At 40.5% G+C, this 27,321-nt stretch overlaps 2 protein-coding genes across 5 annotated transcripts in view; one reads left to right on the top strand and one right to left on the bottom strand.

Moving 5' to 3' along the window:
- SUPT16H (SPT16 homolog, facilitates chromatin remodeling subunit) overlaps positions 1–27,321 on the top strand; it is a 42,430-nt gene that overhangs the window by 1,364 nt on the left and 13,745 nt on the right. Inside the window, exons 2-15 of the mRNA XM_025439014.3 lie at positions 14,767–14,859; positions 16,230–16,400; positions 17,611–17,763; positions 18,323–18,469; positions 19,366–19,517; positions 20,858–21,030; positions 23,110–23,200; positions 24,587–24,660; positions 24,797–24,909; positions 25,850–25,915; positions 26,032–26,127; positions 26,233–26,348; positions 26,440–26,593; positions 27,044–27,171. Coding sequence (XP_025294799.1) covers positions 14,767–14,859; positions 16,230–16,400; positions 17,611–17,763; positions 18,323–18,469; positions 19,366–19,517; positions 20,858–21,030; positions 23,110–23,200; positions 24,587–24,660; positions 24,797–24,909; positions 25,850–25,915; positions 26,032–26,127; positions 26,233–26,348; positions 26,440–26,593; positions 27,044–27,171 — 1,727 coding nt within the window. The remainder of the gene's footprint in view (positions 1–14,766; positions 14,860–16,229; positions 16,401–17,610; positions 17,764–18,322; positions 18,470–19,365; positions 19,518–20,857; positions 21,031–23,109; positions 23,201–24,586; positions 24,661–24,796; positions 24,910–25,849; positions 25,916–26,031; positions 26,128–26,232; positions 26,349–26,439; positions 26,594–27,043; positions 27,172–27,321) is intronic.
- RPGRIP1 (RPGR interacting protein 1) overlaps positions 5,641–27,321 on the bottom strand; it is a 74,467-nt gene continuing 52,786 nt past the window's right edge. Inside the window, exons 13-15 of one of the 4 annotated variants that reach the window (XR_004805456.2) lie at positions 26,115–26,223; positions 8,838–8,939; positions 5,641–6,742 (exon numbers count right to left, since the gene is read on the bottom strand). The gene's annotated coding sequence lies outside the window, so the exon portion shown is untranslated. Of the gene's footprint in view, positions 6,743–8,837; positions 8,940–18,144; positions 21,041–21,146; positions 21,320–25,396; positions 26,224–27,321 lie in introns of those variants that run through there. The other 3 variants (XR_007402522.1, XR_007402523.1, XR_007402521.1) reach the window with 3 other exon arrangements.

Here is a 27,321-nt window from a genome sequence, read left to right as displayed (position 1 = left end):
TATTGGTTAATTTCCGGCGCGTGTCTGGCCTCTCCTATTCACTGTTGACATTTTTAAATTCGAACGTGATCCACGTTAGAAAAACTCTAAAAGGCTACAGCGTCATTTTTTTGTTTTTTTTTTTTTTTTTAAGATTTTACTTGTTTGTTTATTTAAGACTGAGAGGGAGAGGCAGGCTCCATGCAGGGAGCCGGATGTGGGACTCGATCCTGGCACCCCGGGATCACGCCCTGGGCCAAAGGGGGACGCTCAACTGCGGAGCCCTCCGGGCGTCCCGGCTGCAGCGTCTTCTGAAGATTAATAAGTGCAAGGGTGCTACGGTAGTAAATCAGAAGCCCCCTCCCCTGCCCCCAGCCTCTGAAATTGCACACCTTGGATGTGGAGGGTGTTTGTAGTCCCGGTGGTACAGAGTTTATCAAGTCACTCTTCACCTGCTATGGACCATTCACAAAAGCCAAGATGAGCCTGGAGCCCGGTTCCCTTAGGCGGTAGAGAAATGCACAGCAGGAGACTGGGAGGAGCTCCAGGCCTGAAGACTGGCCGACAAAAGCTAGTAGCAAGTGTCAATCTTGGCCCTTGTTTTTTGTCTGTTTCTCAAAAATCATTAAAATTTATCCTGGCCCTCCTACTTACTATGTTAGAATGTTAGAAATTTCTTTATTATTATTTATTAAGGACCAGCTTAATACTGCAGAAAATTTCAAATCACCCTTCCACAACCCATTCTACCTTTCCCCCACCGAAATTCTTGATAAAGAGCTTTTCAAGTGAAGACACGGACTCTTTTTTCTTCTGTATAAAACTTTATCAAATAAAGGCAAAGAACTGTGTGCATCTTGGTGTAAAACGCTTGCCCACGGCTGTGGAAAGTGTCTGCCCAGGCTCCTTTCACTGTCCAGGTCCTGAAAGACTTGCTCATGAACTGTCTCTTCACAAAGCAAGTCCACCACTTGCTTGGCTTACCATTCTGAGGGTCAAAAACTTTCTCACAAAGACTCAGTCCAGTCTCTTGTCTCAGCTGCTGTAAGTAGGCCCTCATCACCTCATCTTCCTGTTTGTTTGCAGGTTTGGCATAAATTGCATTAAGTGGAAAACCAGGCTCTCCAGGAATGGGGAAATTAGTGATTCCCAGTGTATACATTTCTTTTTCACCTTGGCTTTTGGAATTACACTTTTGGAGTTTCTTGAGACACTCAGAAATGTAGAGTGTTATATATATCAAGGTTCTATCGGCTTCATTCTTAATCTCATAGTTTTTGAAGAAGACATTGGCCTTGAAGTAATAAATGGCTTCATCCACAATATCTGTATCTTTTGCTAAACAGGACCCAAGAGGGGGGTGGAGGCAGACTTTGAAGAGGTATATTGGATGTTAATGCTGTTATATGAAGTTACGAGCCAAGTCCATACAAAACGTACTCACTAGCAAAACTTGTGGCTCATTATTACCAAAATCTTATTTGAATAAACCTTCTGCTTTCTTGTAACTGTCAGTTTGAAGAACTATGCCCCGAACCCACCTGTAGAATTCCTCTCTGCTTGCGCAGCCTTTCCCGGTTACAGGACTTCCATTCTCCTCTGCTTAAGCAGAGATCTTGGTAGTCTGGCGTGAATTCTGTTTGCTTATTCTCTTGGCTGTAGCGGAAAGATAATGAAATACATATAGGTGTATACTATACTCATTTTTTGCACTTTTTCCTTTTTTAATGAAACTAGCATCGAGATAAGAGACAAACTTGCTGTATGAGTCCCAAGCTTTGTGTGGTCAACACTCCTCTTCAGAGAAATAGCCACTATGGCAAAGATTCACAAACTAGGAAATTAGTTGGTGCCACTAACTTTTTAGTTTAGAGAACCTTCAAACGTAGAGTTTTCAGAGTTGGTAGCTCCAACTCTCTTCAGCCACAGAGTAGTAGAGAACTGAAAAACTACTAACTTTAAATTGTTTTGTTTTTAAGAACAGGAGTTAATGTGGCTCCTAATCTCCCTTATCTGCACATTGAGTCTGGGTTAGATACATATTATGAGGTTACTGCGAGTAAAATATTTCCGTTTTTTTTTTTTTAAGACTTTATTTATTTGAGAGAGAGCACGTGCATGTGGGAACAGGGAGAGGGAGAGAATCTCAGACTCCACGCCTAGTGTGGAGCCCGCTGCCTAGTTTGATCTCACAACCCTGAGATCATGACCTGAGCCGAAATCGAGTCAGATGCTTAACCAACTGAGCCACTCAGGGGTCCCAGTAAGATATTATTTCTTAATTACAACTTTTATAACTTACACCCTAAAAATAGTTGTAGCGTCACATACTGATGTTTGGAAATTTCTAGAACATCAATGAGAAACAGTGTCATTTGAGAGATGAGAAAAAAGGCTGAGTCAAAAATAAGGAAATCTACGTAGTGACTAGAACTTACACTGTTGTATGGCTGTGCTTGGATGTTTGAGTCTGGTCCAGATCTGCCTCTTATTTTTTTACATTAGAACTGCTGCAGGCAGAAAGAGTTTGCAGCCCCTATTTCTGTGTTAGTAAACTCCAGGTGGTAGTGATGGGTCATGAGACGGGGCTGTGGGCTGCTCCTGTGGCCTCTTAACTGGGTCCTTATTCAAAGCTCCCAGCCTCTTGAGCATTGTGATCCTTTTTAACCAGATATTATGATTAGTATGTATGGGGTATGAGGTGAAGGAGGTTAGTCAGCGTTGTGCAGTCCCAGCGTTTCGAAAACCAAGGGAAACGATATCCAGGCAAACCTGTAGCCCATTTGAGACCTAACTCTTAGGACATCCTGCTGTAAGTGAACCTTGACTTCAATCATCTGTCTTTTATCCCAAAAGAAGTCCGTAAAATGTCAGAATGTGCAGCTATTTTCAAAAGAAATGCTGATCCGATGCATTCGTTCACTTGTGTATGGCACCGGTCCAGACTGAAGTGGTCGGTGGCTCTAACCCTAAACAGAAATTTTGTGCCTGTTGAGAAAACTATATGCCATATTGTCTGTGCTTCTCTCCGTTGCCACTTGCTGGCTCTGCTGATTTTCATCACGGACAAGTTTCTTGTTCTGGGTTGCTCTCCAAAACCAGGCAGTTACCTTCTATGGCTTAAGAAGGTTCGTTAAGATACAGGCAATTCCCACGCTGCTTTCAGCAAGATAATGGGTTCCTTCTACCCATCCCATTTTTCATGGCTCTTTTATTTTGAGGGAGATAGAAAAAGGCGTAAGTGGTGCATAGGTCTCTTGACTTCAAGAAAGAGGAGAGCTGGATGGAAATAAACCTCTGGTTGGGGTTTGTTTATTCTTGCCTGTTCAACTTTTATAGTCTACTCTACTTACCCACTTTCTTAGATTTATTTTTTATCCCTGTTACCAAGTGTGGTGCCCGGCAAGTAGTAGGCACACAGTGAACAGTGGAGACAGTTTTTGAGCTTTGATGTATCCCTTTCTTGGTCTCAAGAGACTTCTGTCCAGGCTACGTATAGGTGGCTGTAAGTCCTTTTCCTGGAACTGTTCACCTGTTGTTCCTATGTAATTATTCTCCAGGTTGCCTTGGTTGGATGATGAATTATATCCTAGCTATAACAAGGGACTTCAGAAATGTTTCAAAGAAGTTAGTTCCTATGCTGCAGTATTTCCCCAACTTTTATCATTCTGATGTCACCTTCACAATTTTTCCTCTTTCCTCGTTAACTATATGTACCTTGCACTTTATTTTATTTTTTTTAAGATTTTATTTATTTATTTGAGAGAGAGAGCACAAGCAGGGGAGGGGCCGAGGCAGAAGCAGACTACTCGTTGAACAGGGAGCCTAAACCTGGGGCTCCGTCGCCTCCATCGCCTCCATCCCAGGATCTCAGGATCTCAGGATCATGACCTGAGCCAAAGGCCGGCGCTTAACTGACTGCACCGCCCAGGTGCCGCTGTACCTTGTACTTTAAAAATTGCTTTTAATCAAGTAATACATACACAATGGGGCGCCTGGGCAGCTCAGTCAGTTAAGCATCCTACTCTTGATTTTGGCTCAGGTCTTGATCTCAGGCTCATGAGTTCAATCTCCACTCCCAGCATGGAGCTTACTTAAAGAAAAAAAAAAAAAGTAATACAAGTATAGGTTTTTAAAAACCAGTCACCTGCCCCAGAAGCGATGGCTTTTAGTTCTTCTGTTTCATGTTTTGAAATACTGTCTATATACTGTTACTTCTTGGGTTGTCAGTTTTAGATATTAACTGTTGTTTTGGTAGTTTTAGATTTAAATTTGACTTTTCTGTAGCACCACACTTGTTTTCACTTCCCTACCTCCTAATACTTTCTAAATCTCTTCCTCACACATAATTATGAAGAGCTTCCAACATACAGAAAAGAAAGAATTTTATAGTGAACACCTTGTGTACCCACCACCTCGATTAAGTTAACATGTTATTATGCTTGCTTTATCACATCCATCCCTCTTGATAAATGTTTTTCACAATTTTTGTTAAAATCAGTCGTCCATTTACATTTTTATGCTCATGTAGATGAAGTAATAGAATACAGTTACCTTTCCTTTTCTACACAGTTTTTCATTTTTCCTAACTCTAGTGACTGCCTAAATTTTCCTTTTTTTTTTTAAATATCCCTAACCCTAACTTTTTCCTGCAGTTCTGTCATAATCTTTTTTTTTTTTTTTAAAGATTTTATTTATTCATGAGAGACACAAAGAGAGAGAGGCAGAGACACAGGCAGAGGGAGCAGCAGGCTCCATGCAGGGAGCCCGATGCAGGACTCGATCCCGGGTCTCCAGGATCAGGCCCTGGGCTGAAGGTGTCGCTAAACAGTTGAGCCACTAGGCTGCCCATGTTCTGTCATAATCTTATCAATCTTTCCTTTTAAAATACTCACACTTGTCAGATATTTTATTAATTCTGTTTGTTTTTTTTTTAACCACCAACACCATCCACCACCACCCCCAGCCTTATTACATTATATTGTTCTATCTGTGCAGGTTGTTCTCCAAGCCCCTTGAACTTGGGACTTTCCAATGTTGGGTCCTCTGTGTCCTACAACCCTTGTCTTGATTTGTTTTTTTTTTTTTGTTTTTTGTTTTTTTGTTGTTGTTGTTGTTGTTTTTTTTTTTTTTTTTTTTTAAAGATTTATTTATTTATTATAGACATAGAGAGAGAGAGAGAGAGAGAGAGGCAGAGACACAGGAGGAGGGAGAAGCAGGCTCCATGCCGGGAGCCTGATGTGGGACTCGATCCCGGGACTCCAGGATCACGCCCTGGGCCAAAGGCAGGCGCTAAACCGCTGAGCCACCCAGGGATCTCCCTTGATTTGTTTTTTTCTGTGTTAGAGCATTTCCTCCAAGAGCTTCCTAAGAAAGGTTATAGAGAATATATTTTCCAGAGCTGTTGTGTGCCTCACTCTATCTTCACTTTTGGTTGGTAATATAGCTCAGTGGGAATAAAATTCAAGGTTGAAAAATCTCTCAGAATTCACCTCAGAATTGCAAAGCTACTGTTTTTCAGTCTTGAGACTTTCAGTATTACTTTTCAGAAGACGGATGGGTCTCTTTCCTGATGGCGTATATATGGTCTGCTCTCTCAGAAACATTTAGAATCATCTCTTATCCCTTGGGTTTTGAAATTTCACTGCCTTGGTAGGAGTCTTTTTTTTTTTTTTCTCCTCCTTTTATTGAGTTGAGAAGTCAGGGGCCCATTTAGTCTCAGGACTCGGTGATAGAAGCATTCGTTGGTTACTTTTTTCCCTCCATTTCCTTAGTGGTCTCTTTTGTTTTCCCCCGAAATTCCTATTCAGGAGGTTTAGATCTCTTGGCTTAAGTTTGGTGATTATCTTTGTTGGTTTATTTCTTTCTCTTTTTCCAGTATTGTTTCTTAACTTTATTTTCCCACTTTTTATTGAATTTTCAAAAAATTTTAGGTATTTTAAAGTTCACTCTTGTCCTCTATTTTGTTGTTTCATTGATGTGCTATATTTATTATTTTATAGGAGATGTTTTTATTTTTATCTTCTCTCCTCTGTCTTGTCTGTTTCCTCTGGGTTTCCTTGCTTTCTTTCTTAAATATTGACAGCTTCACAAAAACCAAAATAAGGCTTGGCTACCCATCCGTATTAATAATAAGATAAGAAACTGGCAGCTGTGCGTGAATGGGGCCTCTCAACTAGTTCGGTTTAACTGTAGAGTGAATAGGCTCACTCACTCCGTGACGGACCCCCAGATGTCAGCATCTCAAGTGTTCTCTCTGAACTCAGGATGTGCAAAGAAAAACTCTCTCAATTCTTTTCTTTGGGATAGTCATTTCCTATTATGGTCATTCAAAGTACAGACTTTCATTTAATTTTCTAAAAATTACTTGCCTTCTGCTAGGCCTAATATTTGAGTCTACAGCCTTTTTGAGCCCTTTTTTTTTTTTTCAGAGAATAAAGTCTTTATGCATAGAGATTAGGTGTTGTGTCAGGGCTTCCAAGAACTGCGTGGGGTGGGGGTAGGGGGGTCCCTCTCTTAAGCTTACTGACCAGACCTCTTGTTTTTAGTCCTGAACTCCTTCAAGTACAATGTGTACCCCATTCCCTTTCCGTGCTACTTGGTGCCTCCTAAGTTCAGTGTTTGAGGTATGCATATCTACTGATACCTTACCAGTGAGAATGCTTGTCAGGCATTCTTGGGGTGTAACTACCACAGCTCTGCTTAGTCATTTTCCCACTCTTTGTCCTCTTCATCTTCCAAAAAACTGTTGAACTCTTTAAACCTAAATATATTCAGAAATGATACTTTACATCACTATGAATGGAAAATTGTGTCACTCTCCAAAAATAAAAAGTAGCTGTTAAAAAAAATTAAGATAGGGATCCCTAGGTGGCGCAGTGGTTTGGCGCCTGCCTTTGGCCCGGAGCGTGATCCTGGAGACCCGGGATTGAATCCCACGTCGGGCTCCCTGCATGGAGCCTGCTTCTCCCTCTGCCTGTGTCTCTGCCTCTCTGTCTCTCTCTGTGTGACTATCATGAATAAATAAATAAAATCTTTTAAAAAATAAAAATAAATAAAAAATAAAAAGATAATGTAATCATAGCAGCGTTATTAAATTGTAGCAAGTGTTAAGGACTAGCATTAAACATATACAATCTTCTTTAAAATTCTATTTATGTTTTTATTTTAATTCCAGTATAGTTAACATACAGTGTTATATTAATTTCAGGTGTACAGTATAGTGATTCAGCAATTCTGTGTTACTCCATTTTCTTCATAAGTGTACTCTTCATCCCATCACTTGTTTTACCAAACCCCACCCACCCACCCACATCCCTTCTGGTGACCTCTATAGTTAAGAATCTGTATCTGTGTTTGTCTCTTCTTTCCTTTACTTGTTTGTTTTGTTTCTTACATTCCACATTGGAGTGAAATCATGTGGTATTTGTCTTTCTCTGACTTATTTCACTTAGCATTATATTATCTAGCTCTGTCCATGTCATTGCAAATGGTAAGATTTCATTCTTTTTCATAGCTGTGTATGTATATATATCTCCTGCATCTTCTTTATTCATTCATCTATTTATGGACCCTTGGTGGCTTCCCTAATTTGGTTATTGTAAATAATGCTGCAATAAACATAGGGGTACATATATCCTTTCAAATGGTGTTTTCATATTTTGGGGGGTTAAAAACCCAGTAGCATGATGACTGATCGTAGGATATTTCTGCTTTTAACTTTTTGAGGAACTCCCTACTGTTGTCCACAGTGGCTGCACCAGTTTGCATCCCCACCAGTAGTGTACAAGTGTTCCTTTTTCTCCACATCCGCCAACACTTGTTTCTTGTATTTTTTATTTTAGTCATTCTGACAGGTGTGAGGTGGTATCTCATGATTTCGGTTTGCATTTCCATGATGATCAGTGATGTTGAGCATCTTTTTTTTTTTTTTTTAAACACTTCTCTTCCTTTTATTTTTTTATTTTTTAATTTATTTATGGTAGTCACAGAGAGAGAGAGAGAGGCAGAGACATAGGCAGAGGGAGAAGCAGGCTCCATGCACCGGAAGCCCGACGTGGGATTCGATCCCGGGTCTCCAGGATCGCGCCCTGGGCCAAAGGCAGGCACTAAACCGCTGCGCCACCCAGGGATCCCTGAGCATCTTTTTATATGTCTGGTGCCCATCTGTATGTCTCCTTTAGAGAAATGTCAGTTCATGTCTTCTGCCATTTTTAATTAGATTATTTTTTATGTGTTGAGTTTGGATACTAACCCTACCTATATCAGATATGTCATTTGTAAATATCTTTTTCAACAGATAGTCTTGATATGATCGAGTGGATTTAAAAAGAAAAATCTAACTTTTTTTGCTCTGTAATTGAATATTTAGAGCCACATCTGGATCATCTAAAATCATCTCCTATATGGGTTGTACACACACTTTCAGAAAGTCTGTTGTACTGTACATATTCTGTGCCAATAATGCAATCAACAGCTAATCTTTGACACCAGTAACTGTAGTGTTGTGGTATGTAGTGAATTTTTAACAAATAGCCTTTTGGTCTGTAATAATAATGATGACAAATACATAGTAATTAACTGTGAGCTACACACTGTTCAGAGCCCTTTATATACATTAGCTCATTTAATTCTTGCAGCATTGTTTATGATTGAAGAGAGTGGAGCATATCAATGTTAAATCACAGTGAGTGGTGAGATCAACGATTCAAACCCAGGCAGTCTGTTTACAGAGTGACCCCTTACCAGGAGACATTGGTGCCTCTCTAAATACAGAAGACAGACCTTGAAACGTATTGCTTGCAGTTGCTGAAGAAATTTCTGTTAATTTTAAGAAGTCACCAATGCTAACATCTTACCTGAAAAGTTTGTCAAAAGACTCATAGGTAAAAATCAGAAACCTTCCAAGGGATTCGTTTTTATCTTTAGGATCCTAATGAAATCCTCATCTGATTTGTTAACTGAAAAAGAGAGAGATGGTAGGAAAAGTAAAACTTTTATCTGATACTCTGTAAGAACTGTATGCTAATGGGAAGTATGTATTTTACATTTAATATCTGTATTTTAATTAGGCTTTCAGCACTTTTTAAAAAGTCTAAATGATCATGAGTGTGAGGACTGCTTCCATCCTTTGTGTGGGAGTTCTACTGTGCTGGGTCGGGACCAGGGTTTTGAATGTGGTGATGCGTAGTGTACATCAGGTTGTATCGTGAGGATTACAAATAATAAACGCAAGGAACGTAAAAAGGGGGGCTGCTCAGTAAATACTGTTATTCCCTCTGAAACACCCATTTCAGCAAGACTTGGATGTCAGGTGGACCAAACAGACTGGAAGGCGGCAGAATTTGGAGACAGAAAGAGTTTGGTGAACGTTGAAAATCTGCACAGCAGGGGCCACTGCTGCAGATGGCCCATCTAGGAAGGGGGCACTGAGCTCACAAGTCCAGATTTGACAGGCTCGCGTCTGAGTTCTGCAGATCAGCCCAAGCAGAAGAGAGCATGTGGGGATTTGGGGCCATTTAAGCAGCACAGAGGTGAGCCCCAGCTCCCTCCAGGAGCCAGGCTGGCGCTGGGCGTTGGGGGTGGGCTGGTCCTGGGACAAGGTGCTGGTGGCCTTGTAGTATTTTTCTTTTTCCTTTATTCAACCAGTTCACTCCACTCTTATATTTTAAAACAAAGCCCCGGCAGCCCCGGTGGCGCAGCGGTTTAGCGCCGCCTGCAGCCCAGGGTGTGATCCTGGAGACCCTTGGATGAGTCCCACTTTGTGCTCTCTGCGTGGAGCCTGCTTCTCCCTCTGCCTGTGTCTCTGCCTCTCTGTGTGTGTGTGTCTCTATGAATAAATAAATAAAATCTTTAAAAAAATAAAAAATAAAAAAAAACAAAGCCCAACATAATTTAATCTGAAAATATATTTTATATATAACACGTAATAGAAATATTTTACATTATTATATATTACGTTACTTCAGGTAACTTAGGCAAGTTTTATAAACAAATAACTAAAAATCTTCCATAGTTTCAGTTGTGATCTGTACAAGGTGTTTGTACTCATGTGGTTTGAAAATACAAAATGACATCTCAGATTTTGCTGTCCAAAATATTTGGTTTTATTGTAATCCTTTTCACTGAATCATATTTTAAGAAAATATTTTTCTAAATTCATGGTCTTTAAATATCTAAAATTCTCCTGTTAATACATTTCTCAAATTAAAAAAAAAAATTTTTTTTTAATTAAAAAAAAAAGGGGATCCCTGGGTGGCGCAGCGGTTTGGCGCCTGCCTTTGGCCCAGGGTGTGATCCTGGAGACCCGGAATCGAATCCCACATCGGGCTCCCGGTTCATGGAGCCTGCTTCTCCCTCTGCCTCTCTCTCTGTGTGTGTGTGACTATCATAAATAAATTTTTAAAAAAGTAAAAAAAAATACATTTCTTTCCTGGGTTAGAGCCCACTGGTTCTTGTGAAGAATCAATCAAGAACTTTCTGTGAAATGGTCAGAGCAGCTGGGTTCCAAGAGAAATTAGGATTCACCCTCGCATCTTTGTGATTGGCATTAGAAAACTAGGCATTTTATACACAATAAAATCCATAGGATAGTTGAGTTTGTTTCTGCATCTGCATGAAAAAACTGAATATGTGGGCCTTTTTTTCCTCATTCTCTTTTCTTTTCCCTCCCTTCCTTCCTTCCTTCTATCCATTTGAGGGAAGGAGAGAGAGAGAGAGTGCGAGTTATGAGTTTACCTGTGTGCACATGCAGGAGCCCAGGCAGGAGGAGGGACAGAGGGAGAAGCCAACTCCCCACTAGGCTCACTCCCAGGACCTCAGGATCTTGACCTGAGTTGAAGGCAGATGCTCAACCAACTGAGACACCCCCTCTCTCCATATTTTCAATCTGACTGAGATCCCTTTGGATGATTTTCCCATGTTACTAGTGATTAAGTTACATGATTATACTCTTTGTATACTTTTAAGAAATGTATCACTATGTATTTTGAATTCTTATACGTGTTGATACCTTTTTCCTTGTTGAAAAATTTTGACTGGAGTAAGACTTCAAGTATCAAAAAATACTAAAATGGACTTTCTAATTAATTTCAGTGGCATTTTTTGCAAACACATACTGTAATCCCAGTGGGGCGGGGGGGGGGGAGATTATATTGATCTGTATCTAGAACGTGTAAGCATTAAATATAGGCAAGTGCCTGTTGTTAATTTTTGGAGATTCAAGGTAGCGGTACTAGTATTGCCACAAAATCCATGTTTACTGAAAAATTGGAGCATATGTAGGAAAAAATGGGATCAGTGGACCGTTGATCTGTTGGTTTGTATCTAGAACATGTAAGCATTAAATATAGGCAAGTGCCTATTGCAAATTTTGGGGAGATTCAAGGTGTAGTGGTACTAGTATTGCCACAAAATCCATGTTTACTGAAAAACTGAAGCAAATGTAGCAAAAATCGGAAGAGGACAGAATGTTGAATGCCAAAATTACTTTATTACTGCTGTGTCATAGGAATCCTATAATACAGTGGTTCTCAAGCTCTGATAGCAGGACCCCAAAGAGCCTTTCTTTGTATTGGTTGCATCAAGTATACAGAGAAAATCTGGCCTCACACATACATCAAGCTGGAAGCGGGGAGGATATTTTAATAACCTTTTTAGATAATTATGACTATTCTTTGATACATTAAAACTTGAGAAGTGGTAATGTTTTATTTTTTAAAGATTTTATTTACTTGAGAGAGAGTATGCACATGCACAGGCAAGGAGAGGGAGGGAGGCAGAGGGAGAGGGAATCCTCAAGCCAACCCCCTGCTGAGTGAGGAGCCTGACACTTGGGGCTCAATCCCAGGATCCCAGGATCATGACCTGAGCCAAAGACATGCCCAACAACAACTAAGCCACCCAGGCGCCCCAGAGTGGTAATCTTTTAAAAGTTAGTTGTAATGTGGAATTTGAAACCACAACCTTCTACTTTTTATACTCCAGTTACTGTACCTTTGATCCTTTACCTGTGGATGAGTTTGTAATATCATGCATTGGTTCTCTCAGTTGTGCAGATATTCTAAATGTTAAACATTCCATTATATGATATCAAAGAATCGTGTATGTTAATATCACCACTAACAGGGAAACTAAGTTCACAGTGGTGAATCAGTTATTTCAGAATTCTAATTTTTGCTTAAAAACTTTAAATTTTATCAACTACATAAGACATCATTTTCCTTGAAGTAACAGACTCACTTCATTTTCAAGTAAATGTATGCTAGATACCCAGGTCGGCCTAAATGGCTTCTTCAACTTGTTATTCAAATGATTGTAAAGTTTTCCTTAAGACAACCATCATACTTCAGTTTGCACACAGAAGTGCTTTGTGTATACTTCCCATTTCTTTACACAGAATATTGAAAATACATCCTCAAGGTTTGGGATTTCTTACTATAATCATTTTTGCTGCATCAAGGACATTCTTAGAGAAGCTGCTCGTATCCATCCCCCCCACCCCCCTTCCATGAGAGTGCAGTAGTAAAGAATTACTTGGGTGCCACTGCCTTGATTCATGCAAAGGCACTGGCCATTTTTAACTACCATTGTTTTTGCATAATCACTGAGAACTAATTATAAAACTTTACCAACTTGAAAGAAAACATTTTCTCACTGACAATCAGTAAGGGAATGCATGGTTTCTACCTAGCAATTTCTTAGTTATATATTTTGTTGTGGTAGAGAAATTCAATAGAAACCTCAATTGGGGGGATCCCTTGGTGGCTCAGCGTTTTAGCGCCTGCCTTCGGCCCAGGGTGTGATCCTGGAGTCCAGGGATCGAGTCCCGCATCAGGCTCCCTGTGTGGACCCTGCTTCTCCCTCTGCCTGTGTCTCTGCTTCTCTCTCTCTCTATCTCTCTCTCTGTGTGTCTCTCATGAATAAAGTCTTAAAAAGGAAAAAGAAACCTCAATTGGTATTATATTTGGATTCTTACTGGCAACCAGAAGCCTTGACAGGTGAAGAATCTTATGTATGTGTTTTTCTCGACTTTGTGGGGGAAGTTAAAGATGTGACCTTCTAGCCCGTAATTACCAGTCGTGATCTTATTGAGCTATTCAAGGGTACCTCATGGTTGAAGGACTCCTACTTCTCAATTTCAAAACTGATAACAAAGCTCCAATAACCAAAATGACGTGCTATTAGTGTAAAGGTAGACACATAGATAATGTAATAGAATTGAGAATCCAGAAATAAACCTTTACATTTGTATCATTTGTTTTTTGTTTTATTTAGATTTATGTGTTTATTTGAGAGAAAGTGCATGCAAGTGAGGGGAGAAGAGGGAGAGAGAAAGAACTCCCCGCTGAACTCGGAGACTGAGGCAGGTCTTGATCTCATGACCCTGAGATCCTGATCTAAGCTGAAACCAAGAGTCATACACTTAAACCAGCTGAGCCACCTAGGCCCCCCAGGACAGTTCAATAAAGGAAAGAACGGTCTTTTCAAACTGGATATCCTTATTCAAAAAAAGGAAGTTAGGACCTTTCTGTACACCATTCACAAAAACTAACTCAAAATCAATAATTAGATCTAAATATTAGAGCTAAAACTAAACTGCTGTAGAAATAACAGGTAAATCTTTGTCTCTGGATTAGACAAAGGCTTCTTAGGTATGAGATGAAAGCACAAGAAAATAATTTGGACTCAATTTTTATTTCTTAGGACAACATCATTATGAAAGTGAAAGAATCCACTGAAAGGTGAAAAATTTTCAAGTCCTATCTGATAAGAGACTTGTATCTGGAATATAAAAGGAACTCTTACAATTAATAAAGCAGTAATTCAGTTATAGAATGGGCAAAGGATCTGAATAGGCCCTTAAAGGTATACAGATAGCCTATAGTCATGTGAAAAGGTGCTTGGCATCATTAGCGGTCAGGGAAATGCAAATCAAAACTACAGTGAGATAGTACATCACACCCAATGGATGGCTCTAATAAAAAAAAGTCAAGTGTTGGTCAGAATATGGAGAATTTGGAACCCTAATAGCTTGCTGTTGAGAATATAAAATGATGTAGTCACTTTGGAAAACAGTCTGGTTAAATTGTTATCTTTAAAAAGTCAAACATAGAATTAAATTAAACATATGACCTAGCAGTTCTTCACTTAGGTATATACTCAAGTATGTCTACACAAAAACTTACATGAGTGTTTATAGCACCATTCATAGTAGCCAAAAAATGGCAACAACCCAAATGTCCAGCAGTTGATGAATAGATACAATGTGGTAGATCCATACAGTGGATTGTTATTCAGTGACAGAGAGGACAAAGTACTGACACATGCCACAGCATGGGTGAGCCTTGAAAGCATGTTAAGTAAAAGCCAGACAAAGGCCATTTATATGAAATGTCCAGAATAGATAGACAAATCCGTAGAGACAAATTAGATTAATGGTTGCCTATGGCTGGGAGGAGATGTAGAGTGATCGCTCACGGGTTTCATTTTGGGAGATGAAAATGTTCTAAAATTAGATTGTGGTGGTTACATAACTCTGAATACACTAAAACCATTGAATTGTACACTTTAAATGGATGAATTGTGTGTGCATTCTCTCTCAGGAAAGCTGTTTAACAAATAGAGTAACTAATGACTGTGAGGCTGCCAAGGAAACGTGTACCTTAAAGTTGGAATTTTTATTAGGAAAAAATATATATATATACCCTGGGTAAATACTGAACTCTGCATTCCAGTTTTTCTAGGATAAAAAGAAAATGACCAAATTACCCACTCTTTACTTTTCAGAAAGGAGAAGATGAATATGCCAACGTTGATGCCATTGTTGTATCAGTGGGTGTTGATGAAGAAATTGTTTATGCCAAATCAACTGCCTTACAGGTAAGAGGTTTATGGCAGTCTCAGCCCTGAGAGTCATTGAATCATCACCTGCACTGTTCAGTGTGGTAGTCACTAGCCACATTAAAACTGTAATTCCTCAAAAAAAAAAAATGTAATTTCTCAAGCCCAAGTCTCGAGTACTTGGTACTGGCTACCATGTTAGAGCAGGTAGAGAGTATTCCATTCTCACTAAAAGTTCAGTGGACCAAAAAAAAGAAAAAAGGAAGATTTAAAAACTTAAACACATCCTTATATAAAAAGAAACTATATTTCAACTAAAAAAAGGAACATAAAAGTTTACTGGAGAGTGCTGATTTAGAACATAAGGACAGAGAAGTCTGTATAGTTTCCTATTTTTAAAAATTGTATTAGAGCTTGGGCATGAGTGGGGGGGAGGGGCAGAGGGAGAAAGAAGCAGACTTCCCTCCGAGTGTGGGACAGGACGCATGGCCTGATCCCTGGACCCCAAGATCATGATTTAGCCTAACCGAGTGACCCAGGCGCCTCAGTTAGTCTTCAGGGGCGCAGCATTTTTGAGGTCTCTGCTAAAAATAGAGTCTAGCCCATGGTGCAGAATTTGCTAGAGCTCTAGCCATTACATCTACAATCTAAACAAAGAATGGAAAACGGGAAAAAATGGAGACTTTCTTCTCTTTATAAGGAAACTTGCTTAAAGTCCCACTTCTACTTATAACATATTGGCCAGAACTTAATGGTCATACTTAGCTGTGACCAAAGAGGAGAAATAGTCTTAATGCTGAGTAACTGTGCCCAGCTGACAATCCCATCTTTCTGAGGAAGCAGAAATGAATAATTGGTAGGCAACTAGTAGTCTTTGGGGTAGGTAGAATGTGCAATTGCCTGATGTGCTACTGTCCCTGGTTTTATGCATTTCTGTCCTACTAAACCATATAGTTCCTATAAACATGAAACATCCAGATGAATTGATGGTCTTTATTATGGAATATTTCAAACATCAAAGTAGATAAAAGACTATATTGAACTCCCATGTACCCATTATCCATTGCCAGCTCTTAGCCAGTTTCATTTTATTTGTATCCACATATACATTTTTTCCCCTAAGATTTTATTTATTTATTCACGAGTGAGAGAGAGAGAGAGGCAGACAGAGACATAGGTAGAGAGAGAAGCAGGCTCCCTGCAGGGAACCTGATGTGGGACTTGATCCTAGGACCTCGAGATCACACCCTAAGCCAAAGGCAGGTGCTCAACCACTGAGCCTCCCATGTGCCCCCACATCTACATTATTTTGAAGTTCATTCCAGATATTTTATAAATATTTCTGAATAAGTATATATTGCTTTTTTTTTTTAATTTGTAAATACTGTTACCGTTATTGTCTCCTATAGACATGGCTCTTTGGTTATGAACTAACTGATACTATCATGGTCTTCTGTGATGACAAAATCATCTTTATGGCCAGCAAGAAGAAAGTGGAGTTTTTAAAACAGATTGCCAACACTAAGGGCAATGAGAATGCTAACGGAGCCCCTGCGATCACACTGCTGATAAGGGAAAAGGTCAGAACTAATAATGTATCAAAAAAGAAAAAAAAAGAATGTATCATAAATGTGAAAGAATGTTTAAAAGTGATGAACAGAAATGCCCTCTAGGAATTTAAAAGGATACAGGGGATGATTTTAGCTGACTGTGGTTGTAATTTGTCACATCTTTGTTGTGTTTGTTAGAAAAAAAGTTCAATAACCCTGTCCTGCAGCAAAACATACAGGCTGTGATAGTCTGTTGAACATTCACTTTATCTGTGCATTATTGAGAATACTGTCCACTTGTTTTCATCTTAGTTCCTTCATCAGAATAACTTTATTAGAATTTTTTTAAGTAGTCTCTACCTCTAACATATGGCTGGAACTCAAACCCCTGAGATTAAGAGTCATATGCTCTGTTGCCCTAGCCAGCCAGGCGCCCCTACAGTAAATAACTTGAAATATCTTTTTTTTTGTTTTAAGATTTTATTTATTCATGAGAGACACAGAGACGTAGGCAGAAGGAGAAGCAGGCTTCCCAAAGGGAGCCCGATGTGGGACTCCATTCCAAAGCTACAGGATCATGCCCTGAGCTGAAGACATACGCTCAACTGCTGAGCCACCCAGGAGTCCCAACTTTAAATATCCTTAAGGAAACTGAGCTTTACCTCATTTTCAGTTTTTATCACATGTGATTTTTTTTTTTTTAAGATGTATTTGAGGGAGAGTGCATGTGAGTGTGTTGTGTGGATGTGCAATGTAAGGGAGATTCAGAGGAGGGGGGTGTGCTGGCACCAGGGAGGGAGGAGAGTCTTAAGCAGACTCCAGGCTGAGTGCAGAGCCTGACACGGGGCTCAGTCTCATGACCCAGAAAGCATGGCCTGAGCTGAGACGGACGCTTAACCTACTGTGCCACCCAGGCACCCCACATGTGATCTTTCTGTCGTCCTTTCTGTCTGACATTTTTTCTCAGAATATTGTTTACCTGTATGAATGTTTTAGCTGTTCCTGAAGAAAAAGAATAGTAGGTCAACTTATGTGGCACTTCAGTATGTAAAAATATCCAAAGAAATTTTGTGTTAACTTTTAGTGTGTTATAGTCTACTCCAAGGAAGTAGATGGGGCATAAGGAGAGAATTTATTCTTTCTATGGTTCCAAATATTCATCTCTTCCTGTTACTAGTATAACATAGATATCTAGTTCTAAAACTAATTAACAAACCCCTTTTTTTCTTTGTGGCAATAGAATGAAAGCAATAAGAGCAGCTTTGACAAAATGATTGAAGCCATTAAAGAAAGCAAGAATGGCAAGAAGATTGGAGTGTTCAGCAAAGACAAATTCCCTGGAGAGTTTATGAAGAACTGGAATGACTGCCTCAACAAAGAGGGCTTTGACAAAGTAAGAATACTCTGGGAAACCAGCAAATTGAGAGTTGAGAAGACAAAAGTGTGGCAGGCTTCCATAACAGATAGTGTAAAGTATTTGTTTGGGGGAAACTGTGTATTCCTTCACATTTCCATTTTTCATTCTGCTTGGCTGAGCCAGTAAGCCAGTTTGACTTTTCAGTCAGGGATGAGGCATTGGGAAGATAGTTCTGCTATTTCAGGGGGAAACAGAAAAATCTCTTATCCAGAAAGTGTCTGTGTATATACATATTTTCTCCCTGCTGTCCTGCCTCTCTTCCTTGTTCATAATACAAAATCCTCTAGAGAAGAAGGTTTACATTTCAATGATTCATTAGTTTAATATCTGTTAGAATACACACCATGACCCAGTGCAGAGCTATTTAAAATGTTTATTCAATCCAAGAAAATCATGTTTCACTATTCTATAAACTACTGATGAATAGTATGTTAAATAACCAGGTATCTTCACTGATGACAGTCAAATTGGGAGAGAGGCATTCTTTAGCAGTTCTGTACCGGCACATTGGCAACTCTTACCGCTTTGACTGCAGATAGATATCAGTGCAGTTGTGGCCTATACCATTGCTGTAAAGGAGGACGGGGAGCTGAACCTAATGAAGAAAGCAGCCAGCATCACCTCTGAGGTCTTCAACAAATTCTTCAAGGAAAGAGTCATGGAAATAGTTGATGCGGATGAGGTAAATGGAAGGGGAAAGTCTTCACTGTTGGAATGAAGCAGAAGTCAGTCCCTGCCATGCAGGGCTTTTTGGTGCATGTTCAGCTTCCTTTGAAATTAGGCATTTGACACATACATTGGTGGTGTATAATTGTGCCAGCTCTTTCTTTTGTTTGTTGTTTTTTTAGATGTCTGGATTCATTTGAGAGAGAGAGAGAGCACCCTCATGTACCTGCTTGCATTGGGGGAGGGGCAGAGCGCGCGCGCGCGAGAGAGAGAGAGAGAGAGAGAGAGAGAGAGAGAGAGAGAATTTCCAGCCACTTCCCTGCTGAGCAGGGAGCCTGTTGCAGGGCTTGATCTCATGACCTGAGACATGACCTGAGCTAAAACCAAGAGTTGACCAAACTCAACTGATTAAGCCACCCAGTGCCCCGTCAGTTGTCTTTCAAAGTAACTATAAACCTGCACTGTAGTTTCTTGAGGTTATTCAGTATTTTTATTTGACAATTCCTTGAGTAGTTGTGAATTTCACACATGCTCAAAATCTGCTTTGCAGGTATACCACTGTATTATCTGACATGTAAACTGTTTCGTAATACTTTTATAACATCCTGATATCAGGATATATGTTGTCTTCTTTTTTGTTTGTTTGTTTTAAAGATTTTATTTATTTATTCATGAGAGACACAGAGAAAGAAGCAGAGACAGGCAGAGGGAGAAGCAGGCTCCCTGCAGGGAGCCCAGTGTGAGACTCGATCCCGGGTCTCCAGGATCACACCCTGGGCTGAAGGCAGGTGCTAAACCCCTGAGCCACCCAGGAATCCCATATATGTTGTCTTCAAACAATAATGTCCAAAACCCTTTGCCAGTGTCTGATGAATATTATAAATATTGTGTTATTTCTGGGCATACTTACAGAAAGTTCGACACAGCAAACTGGCTGAGTCTGTGGAAAAGGCCATTGAAGAGAAAAAATACCTGGCCGGGGCAGACCCTTCTACTGTGGAAATGTGTTACCCTCCTATCATTCAGAGTGGTGGCAACTATAATCTCAAGTTCAGTGTGGTGAGGTAAGTATGAGAACTTCAAAATATGGGGCACCTGGGGGGCTCAGTCGATTATGTGTCTGCCTTTGGCTCAGGTCATGATCCCAGGCTCCTGGGATCGAGTCCCTCATCAGGCTCCCTACTCAGCAGGGAGTCTGCTTCTCCCTTTGCCCCTCCCCCCATGCTTCTGCACTCTCTCTCTCTCAAATAAAATCTTAGGGACTGCCTATGTCTCTGCCTCTCTCTCTCTCTCTCTCTCTCTGTGTGACTATCATAAATAAATAAAAATTTTTTAAAAAAATTAAAAAAAAAAATCTTAGGGAAAAAAAGAGAGAACTTCAAAATGTAACAACAACCAGAGCATTTCAACTGTTAGCGTATTTTTTTTCTTGGACTCATTCTGTAATTCAGAAAAGTGGGAAGAGCTACAATAACCATTAGTTTACCTTCTCCATTATCTTCTTATATTATTCTATGCTTTTTTTTTTTTTTTTTTTTAAGATTTTGTCTTTAATCTCTACACCCAGTGTGGGGCTCAAACTCACAACCGAGAGATCAAGAGTTGCCCGCTCTACTGACTGAGCCAGCCAGATGCCCCTGCTTATTTCTGTTTTATTTCACATTGGTACTGGTTTCTTACTTTAGCATTTATTTGATTTGGCTTTTCCAGATGATTAAAAATACCAAGAAAAAAATGTAAAACGTGTTGAGAAAACCCATTAAAATATTATTAGATATGCCATAATTTTATTCTTTTGATTTTTAAAAAATATTGTAGAGAATGCTGTTTTTCTTGGTTAGGCTGAAGGGACTAATGCATAACGAATGCCACAGTTTGTAGGGTGGGTAAGTGATGACTTACCCCCGCACTGCCAAACCATAATGAACAGAATTTAGTATATTGTTTGTCTACTTAAGATACCACAGCAGCTTTGCACTAAATGTTTATCCTATGAGATTTGGTCCGTAACTTTACTCCCTTATAAGCTGGTTTGTTATTTAGAAAAAGAGTTTAGGGGATCCCTGGGTGGCGCAGCGGTTTGGCGCCTGCCTTTGGCCCGGGGCGCGATCCTGGAGACCCGGGATCGAGTCCCACGTCGGGCTCCCGGTGCATGGAGCCTGCTTCTCCCTCTGCCTGTGTCTCTGCCTCTCTCTCTCTCTCTCTCTCTCTCTCTCTCTCTCTGTGACTATCATAAATAAATAAAAATTTTAAAAAAATATATTTTAAAAAAAAGAGTTTAGGTCCTTCTGCTTCAGCTTTGGGATGGAGCAGGGAAAGGTGGTGATTACAGATGTCATATATCCGTGATACTAAGGACTTTACTGGTTTGTGTAATGAAATGCTTTCTTCCTTTGGTCTTTAGTGACAAAAATCACATGCATTTTGGGGCCATCACTTGTGCCATGGGTATTCGCTTCAAATCTTACTGCTCCAACCTTGTTCGCACTTTGATGGTTGACCCTTCTCAGGAAGTCCAAGAAAATTACAACTTTTTGCTCCAACTTCAAGAGGAACTGCTGAAGGAATTAAGACATGGTGAGGTGCCCTAGAAAAGAAGGTTTGGAAATGATGTAACATAAATGTTTCTAGTGTTTATGTGCATTTCTTTCTCTGAGGCTCTTGTACTAAAAATAGAATCAGATTTTACTAACCTTGAATCATCCTAGCATTTCATTCTTCAGTCATCTTTTAGTCATGCATAGTTAACTGTGGTTTTACATTGGTGTTTACAAAAAACTTCTGTGACTAGTTAGGCCTCTTTGTCCAGATCTTCATAAAATACCATGGCCTAATTTTCTTTAGAAGATTATAAGAACTGGGATCTCTGGCAATAGAATGTGTATGGTTAATTCTGCATCAACTGGATACAAGGAATCACATAGTGTAAGAGCAGAACTGGTAGCAATTTTGCCAAGCAGGCAATTACCTACCTCAAAAGGCGGCAAAGTGCTTGACACCACACCTCTTTGGTCTTGAAACTCAACACTTCCAGTTGGCCAAATGGGACTTTATGTGTTATACCTTTAAGCCACTACAGTCTGTAAGCCCACCCATGTTCCCTTTGTTTCTGGGAAACATTCCTCGTGATCTCAAGTCAATCTTGAGAAATCCTATTGGAAGTGATAGTCACAGGTAGCTTAGTGAGGATTAAGACCTCTTTGAGAGATCCCTGGGTGGCGCAGCGGTTTGGCGCCTGCCTTTGGCCCCAGAGTGCGGTCCTGGAGACCCGGGATCGAATCCCACGTCGGGCTCCCGGTGCATGGAGCCTGCTTCTCCCTCTGCCTGGGTCTCTGCCTCTCTCTCTGTGTGTGACTATCATAAATAAATAAAAATTAAAAAAAAAAAAGACCTCTTTGAAGGTACCACAGGGAGCTCAGCGGTTTAGCACCGCCTTCAGCCCAGGGTGTGATCCTGGAGTCCCCGGGATTGAGTGCCACGTCAGGATCCCTGCAGGGAGCCTGCTTCTCCCTCTGCCTGTCTCTGCCTCTCTCTCTCTCTCTCTCTCTCTCATGAATTAATAAGTAAAATCCTAAATTAAAAAAAAAATAGACCTTTGAGGCCACCATATCTAAACTATTCTGACTTGACATGTCTGTTCCTATCCTAGATCATGAAAAATTAAGGCCAGAGTCCTTTCACTAGTAATTTACCCATTCAGGTCCTACCTTTCTTTTTCTCAAAATGTATGATAACTTTATTGTCATATGTCATACCACTTCTCAGATTTTAAATTATTTCACTGAGACTACCTAGCGTCCTATAGTTCTGAGTCAGTGTGTCTCAAGCAGTGTAATGACTAGGTGAATTGTTTTTAAAAACACAAATTTTAAAAATTAAAAATGCAAATTTCTAAGCCCTACCACTGCTGGAGCTGTATTTTTTCTTTTTAAAGGTTTTTATTTTGGGGCACCTGGGTGGTGCAGTCATTTAAGCGTCCACCTCTTGGTTTCAGCTCAGGTCATGATCTCAGGGTCATAAGATCAATCCCTGCATTGGGCTCCGCATTCAGCCCGGAGTGTGCTTAACCTTTTCCCTCTCTCTCCCCTCCCTGTGCTCTTGCTTGCATGTGTACGCACGCGTGTTCTCTCTCTCTCTGTCTCAAGTAAATCTTTAAAAGTTTTTACTTATATATTTTTAGAAAGAGCACATGTGTGCACATGTGGGAAGGGCAGGTGGGGAGGGAGAGGGACAAGGAGAATTGGAGCACTACCTGGGGCCTGATCCTCTGACCCCAAGATCGTGAACTAAGCCGAAATCAAGAATCAGATGCTCACTCCACTGAGCCACTCAGGTGCCCCACAGCTGAATTTCTTGTTTCACACTTTGAGAAATTCTGCTTTTAGGGAACAGGTAAGAAAATGTTGACTAAGAGCTAGTTTGGGACGCTTGGGTGGCTCAGCGATTGAGTGGCTGCCATCGGCCCAGGGCATGATTCTGGGGTCCCGGGATCAAGTCCTTCCCCTGCAGGGAGCCTGCTTCTCCCTCTGCCTGTGTCTCTGCCTCTCTCTGTGTCTCTCATGAAGAAATAAATAAAATCTTTAAAAAAAAAAAAAGAATTGATTTGGTTTTATTTTTTCTGAAAGATACTCTCTTTCCTTCCTGTCTTGTCATTAGGTGTGAAGATATGTGACGTGTATAATGCTGTCATGGACGTGGTTAAAAAGCAGAAGCCAGAGCTGCTGAACAAAATTACCAAAAATCTAGGGTAAGATGTGATGATGTACTGTCACTCAAACCATTTTCATGACTGGCGTGGTCAAGCTGAATTGGATTGATTCTAGATTGATTCGCCCAACATGTATGGGCTTTTATTTCTGTTAAAGGTTTTCTGTATTTATTGAACACAAGCAGGGGGAGCAGCAGGTGGAGGGAGGGGGAGAAGCAGGCTCCCTGCTGCGCAAGAAGCCTTATGTGGGGCTCGGTCTTGGGACCCCGGGACTGTGTCCTGAGTTGAGGGAAAGATGCTCAACCCACTGAGCCTCCCGGGCCCTGTGTATGGACTACTAAATACTGAACTTACATGCCAGGCATGCAGTGTTATCAGAGAATGTAAGAGAGATTTCATTTCTGCTCCCAGGGATGGGGAGTAGATTTTCCAGACCAATATAGTGGATCCTAATAGATGTTCTAGGCTTAAACTACTTGTGTTGGGACACATTATGGACTAGGTTTCCCCTCCCAGAATACCGCAGCTCACTTTGTAAACAAAACGAAATACTCGGAAATGTCTTACTACTTAACCTTTTTTTTCCATTTTTATTTAATTCAACATTTCTCAAATATATTTGACCATTAAACACCCACAAATACTTAAGAACATCTTACAGAACCAAAGACATTTTGGGAACAGTGGCTCTGGCTCTGGACAGTTTCCTTAGATGGAAAGTAGTTTGGGATAGTTTCTTTCTGGATTTCTCCAGTGGACAAGAGGAAGTCTATCAACCTGTACCACGTCTTGGCCCAGATGACTTCATGAATCCTAGTTATCAGTATTCCGCTAACAATCACCCTGCTTGATCCGCTTATTACAGGCTTGGTAGTGTACCCATTAACAGTCTGCCACGGTTTTTTTTTTTTTTTTTTTTTTTAAGATTTTATTTATTCACGAGAGACAGAGAGAGAGGCAGAGACACAGAGGGAGAAGCAGGCTCCATGCAGGGAGCCCGACATGGGACTCGATCCCGGGACTCCAGGACCAGGCCCTGAGCCAAAGGCAGCACTAAGGCACTGTGCCACCCAGGCTGCCCCAGTCTGCCACAATTTTTATAGGAAGACTCTTAACTTGATTTCATGGTACAATATTAAATTCAACTCTGTGTGAGTAAGCTGAAATGGGGGCTTGATGTAAGAAATGTTAACACGAGGTACTTAATTTTAGGAGAGTCTTTTCAACTTCTTGTTAGTCTGGAGACTATCCCGGAATCCTGTTTTCCTTAACTGACTAAAGAGCAGAGACCTTTACTTGCCGGCCTTATCCCAAAAGTTGAAATAGAATTCATCATACGGGACCCACATTAGAGATATTGTAGCCAAAAAAAGAGAGAGAGAGATTGTAGCCTGTTGTCGCAGTTTCTCTTCATTTCTTTTTTAGGTTCGGAATGGGAATTGAATTCCGTGAAGGCTCTTTAGTAATAAATAGTAAAAATCAGTACAAACTGAAAAAAGGTGAGTTTTACAGACATGCAGTAGGTTAATCCTTTTTTGAATAATTTTCTGTAGCTTTATGTCCCCCTTTTCTGTGTAAAATCTACCGTTCTCCATTCTCCCACAGTCAGAGACTAATTCCTGTTCGCTGTTGTAGGGATGGTTTTCAGCATCAATTTGGGATTCTCAGATCTGACTAACAAGGAAGGGAAGAAACCAGAAGAGAAAACCTATGCTCTCTTCATTGGTGACACAGTGCTTGTGGATGAGGTGGGTATTGCTGCTTCGGCATTGGAGTGCACGTGAACTGACATTTGAAGTATGTTTTGTACGCTGTGGGGTTTTTATCTTGAAACTGTTTGCTAAATGCTGGCTGAAGGGAGAGGTCTGTGACAGTGACCTAATAAAGCCAGGAATAGAGGTCGTCCAAGCACGGGGAATGAAATAAACCAAACCGTTCACCACCTTGTGGCTTAAACCTTGATAATGATAATATTGGGAACTGATTCTTCTTTTTTGCTTTTTTTTTTAATAATGGCTTTATGGAGTTATGTATATACCACACGATTCACCCACTGTGAAAGTGTCTAATTTAGTGATTTTTAGTATAATCACAGTTTTGCAGCCATCATCACAATCTAATTTTAGAACATTTTTATCACTTAAGAAACCCTATATGCTAGCTGTCATTTCCCATTTTTCTCCCAAGCCCCCCAAATCTAGGCAATGACCAACCCACTTTCTAAGGATATGCGTGTTCTAGGCCTTTGTGGCCTTTTGTAACTGGTTTTTTTTTTTTTTTCACTTAGAACTGATTCTAAATGTTAAAGCAAATACTTCTGTATTCTTATTATGTAAGGACATTTATGCAGTAATTCAATGAATTATAATACTCTACGAAGCAGATACTCTACCCTCAGATAAAGAAACTGGGACACAGAACAGTAGCAGTAAGTAGCCAGATGTCAGCACTACAAAGTGATTAAGCCAGGTCTCCAATCCAGCCTGTATTCTTAGTCGTTATCTCAGTGTTGCCTCCCAAGTTTTAGTTCCTCATGAGGTTGGGAGGATAAAATCTGTATGTATTCATTGTCCAAGATTTTAGTACCTAGAAGTTTCAAAGCATTGCCTCCCTACGTACTAGGCTAGAAAGTGAAAGTGCCTCATTTAAATACTCTTATAAATGTCTGGCTTCTTGTTTTTATTCCAGGATGGCCCAGCTACTGTTCTTACTTCTGTGAAGAAGAAAGTGAAGAATGTGGGGATTTTCCTGAAGGTAGGAAAAAGAAAAATAAATGGTGTGGGAAGTTTGGAACTGTGAAAAGGCTAAAATCATATGGGCTAAGCAGATTAAAACCAGGATTTCTGAGTCTGACTTTTTTCCCTCTGTAGAATGAGGATGAAGAGGAGGAGGAGGAAGAGAAAGATGAAGCCGAGGACCTGTTGGGGAGAGGTTCTCGGGCAGCATTACTTACGGAAAGAACACGAGTGAGTTTACTATTTCAGTCTCCAGTGACGACCGCCTGTCCTTGGTCCGTCTGGAGCACTTTTGTAGGGATGGCAGTTCGCTGACTTGGCTTTGCCCTTCTCCAGAATGAGATGACCGCAGAAGAGAAACGAAGAGCGCATCAAAAGGAACTGGCAGCTCAGCTCAACGAGGAAGCGAAGAGGCGATTGACCGAACAGAAAGGAGAACAACAGATTCAGAAGTAAGGGTCGGCATCGGGCCACAAGTTTGTTGTGGACTTGTGTGTCATTGGTAGAAATTTCTCAAAAAAAATGTTTCTATTCCCACTCCAGAGCTCGCAAATCTAACGTGTCCTATAAAAACCCATCTTTGATGCCTAAGGAGCCGCATATTCGGGAAATGAAGATCTATATTGACAAGAAATACGAAACTGTGATAATGCCCGTGTTTGGTATCGCGACCCCCTTTCACATTGCCACAATCAAGGTATGAATGCTGCGTCGGGTTCCGGCTGGACTACTGCTCGAGCCGGGAATTGTGCTCTCTGCAGATTCTTGCTCCCACTGCACTGGCTCTCGCCAACTCTGCCCCTCTCACTTTACAGGGTCCCCCTCTCCTTACCTCCTGCCCTCACTCTCCTTCCTTTCCAGTTTTCACTTTGTTAGAAAGTTCAGTGATCTATTCTAGAAACACCATTTGCATTGTGCATTTTTTAAAATGTTGTTGGACTTGTGGCTCCAGGTACTCTGAGAAGTCTGGTTCTTCTGGTCATATAAAAAAAAAATAAGCTACAGACAATTCGATCTAGATCAAGGGTTACAGGTTAGGGTTATCAGCCAGCTTTTAACTCTCATCTTTAGTGTCTCCATAACTACCAATCTTTTATTTGGAGAGAAACCTGTTTATTTTGTTAATGCTTTTCTTTTCTTTGAGCAGAATATAAGCATGTCCGTGGAAGGAGATTATACTTACTTGCGAATCAACTTCTATTGCCCAGGCAGTGCTCTGGGCAGGAATGAGGGCAACATCTTTCCTAACCCAGAAGCCACTTTTGTCAAGGAAATGTGAGTTCCAGGAAAACAACCATCCCCAAATCCCTGCTGGTTGGAATGGTACTCTCAGAAACATATCCATGTGCTGTGTCCTCCCTCAGTGGCACCTGTTTAGGATCATCCTGCTAGCCGTGTACTGTTCTAAGGATGGAACCCAGTTTG

This window comes from Canis lupus, chromosome 15, assembly GCF_003254725.2.
Source record: "Canis lupus dingo isolate Sandy chromosome 15, ASM325472v2, whole genome shotgun sequence".
Lineage (NCBI taxonomy): Eukaryota > Metazoa > Chordata > Mammalia > Carnivora > Canidae > Canis > Canis lupus.
The sequence above is the reverse complement of the archived record's forward strand: the minus strand, read 5'-3'. Positions and strand labels throughout refer to the sequence as shown.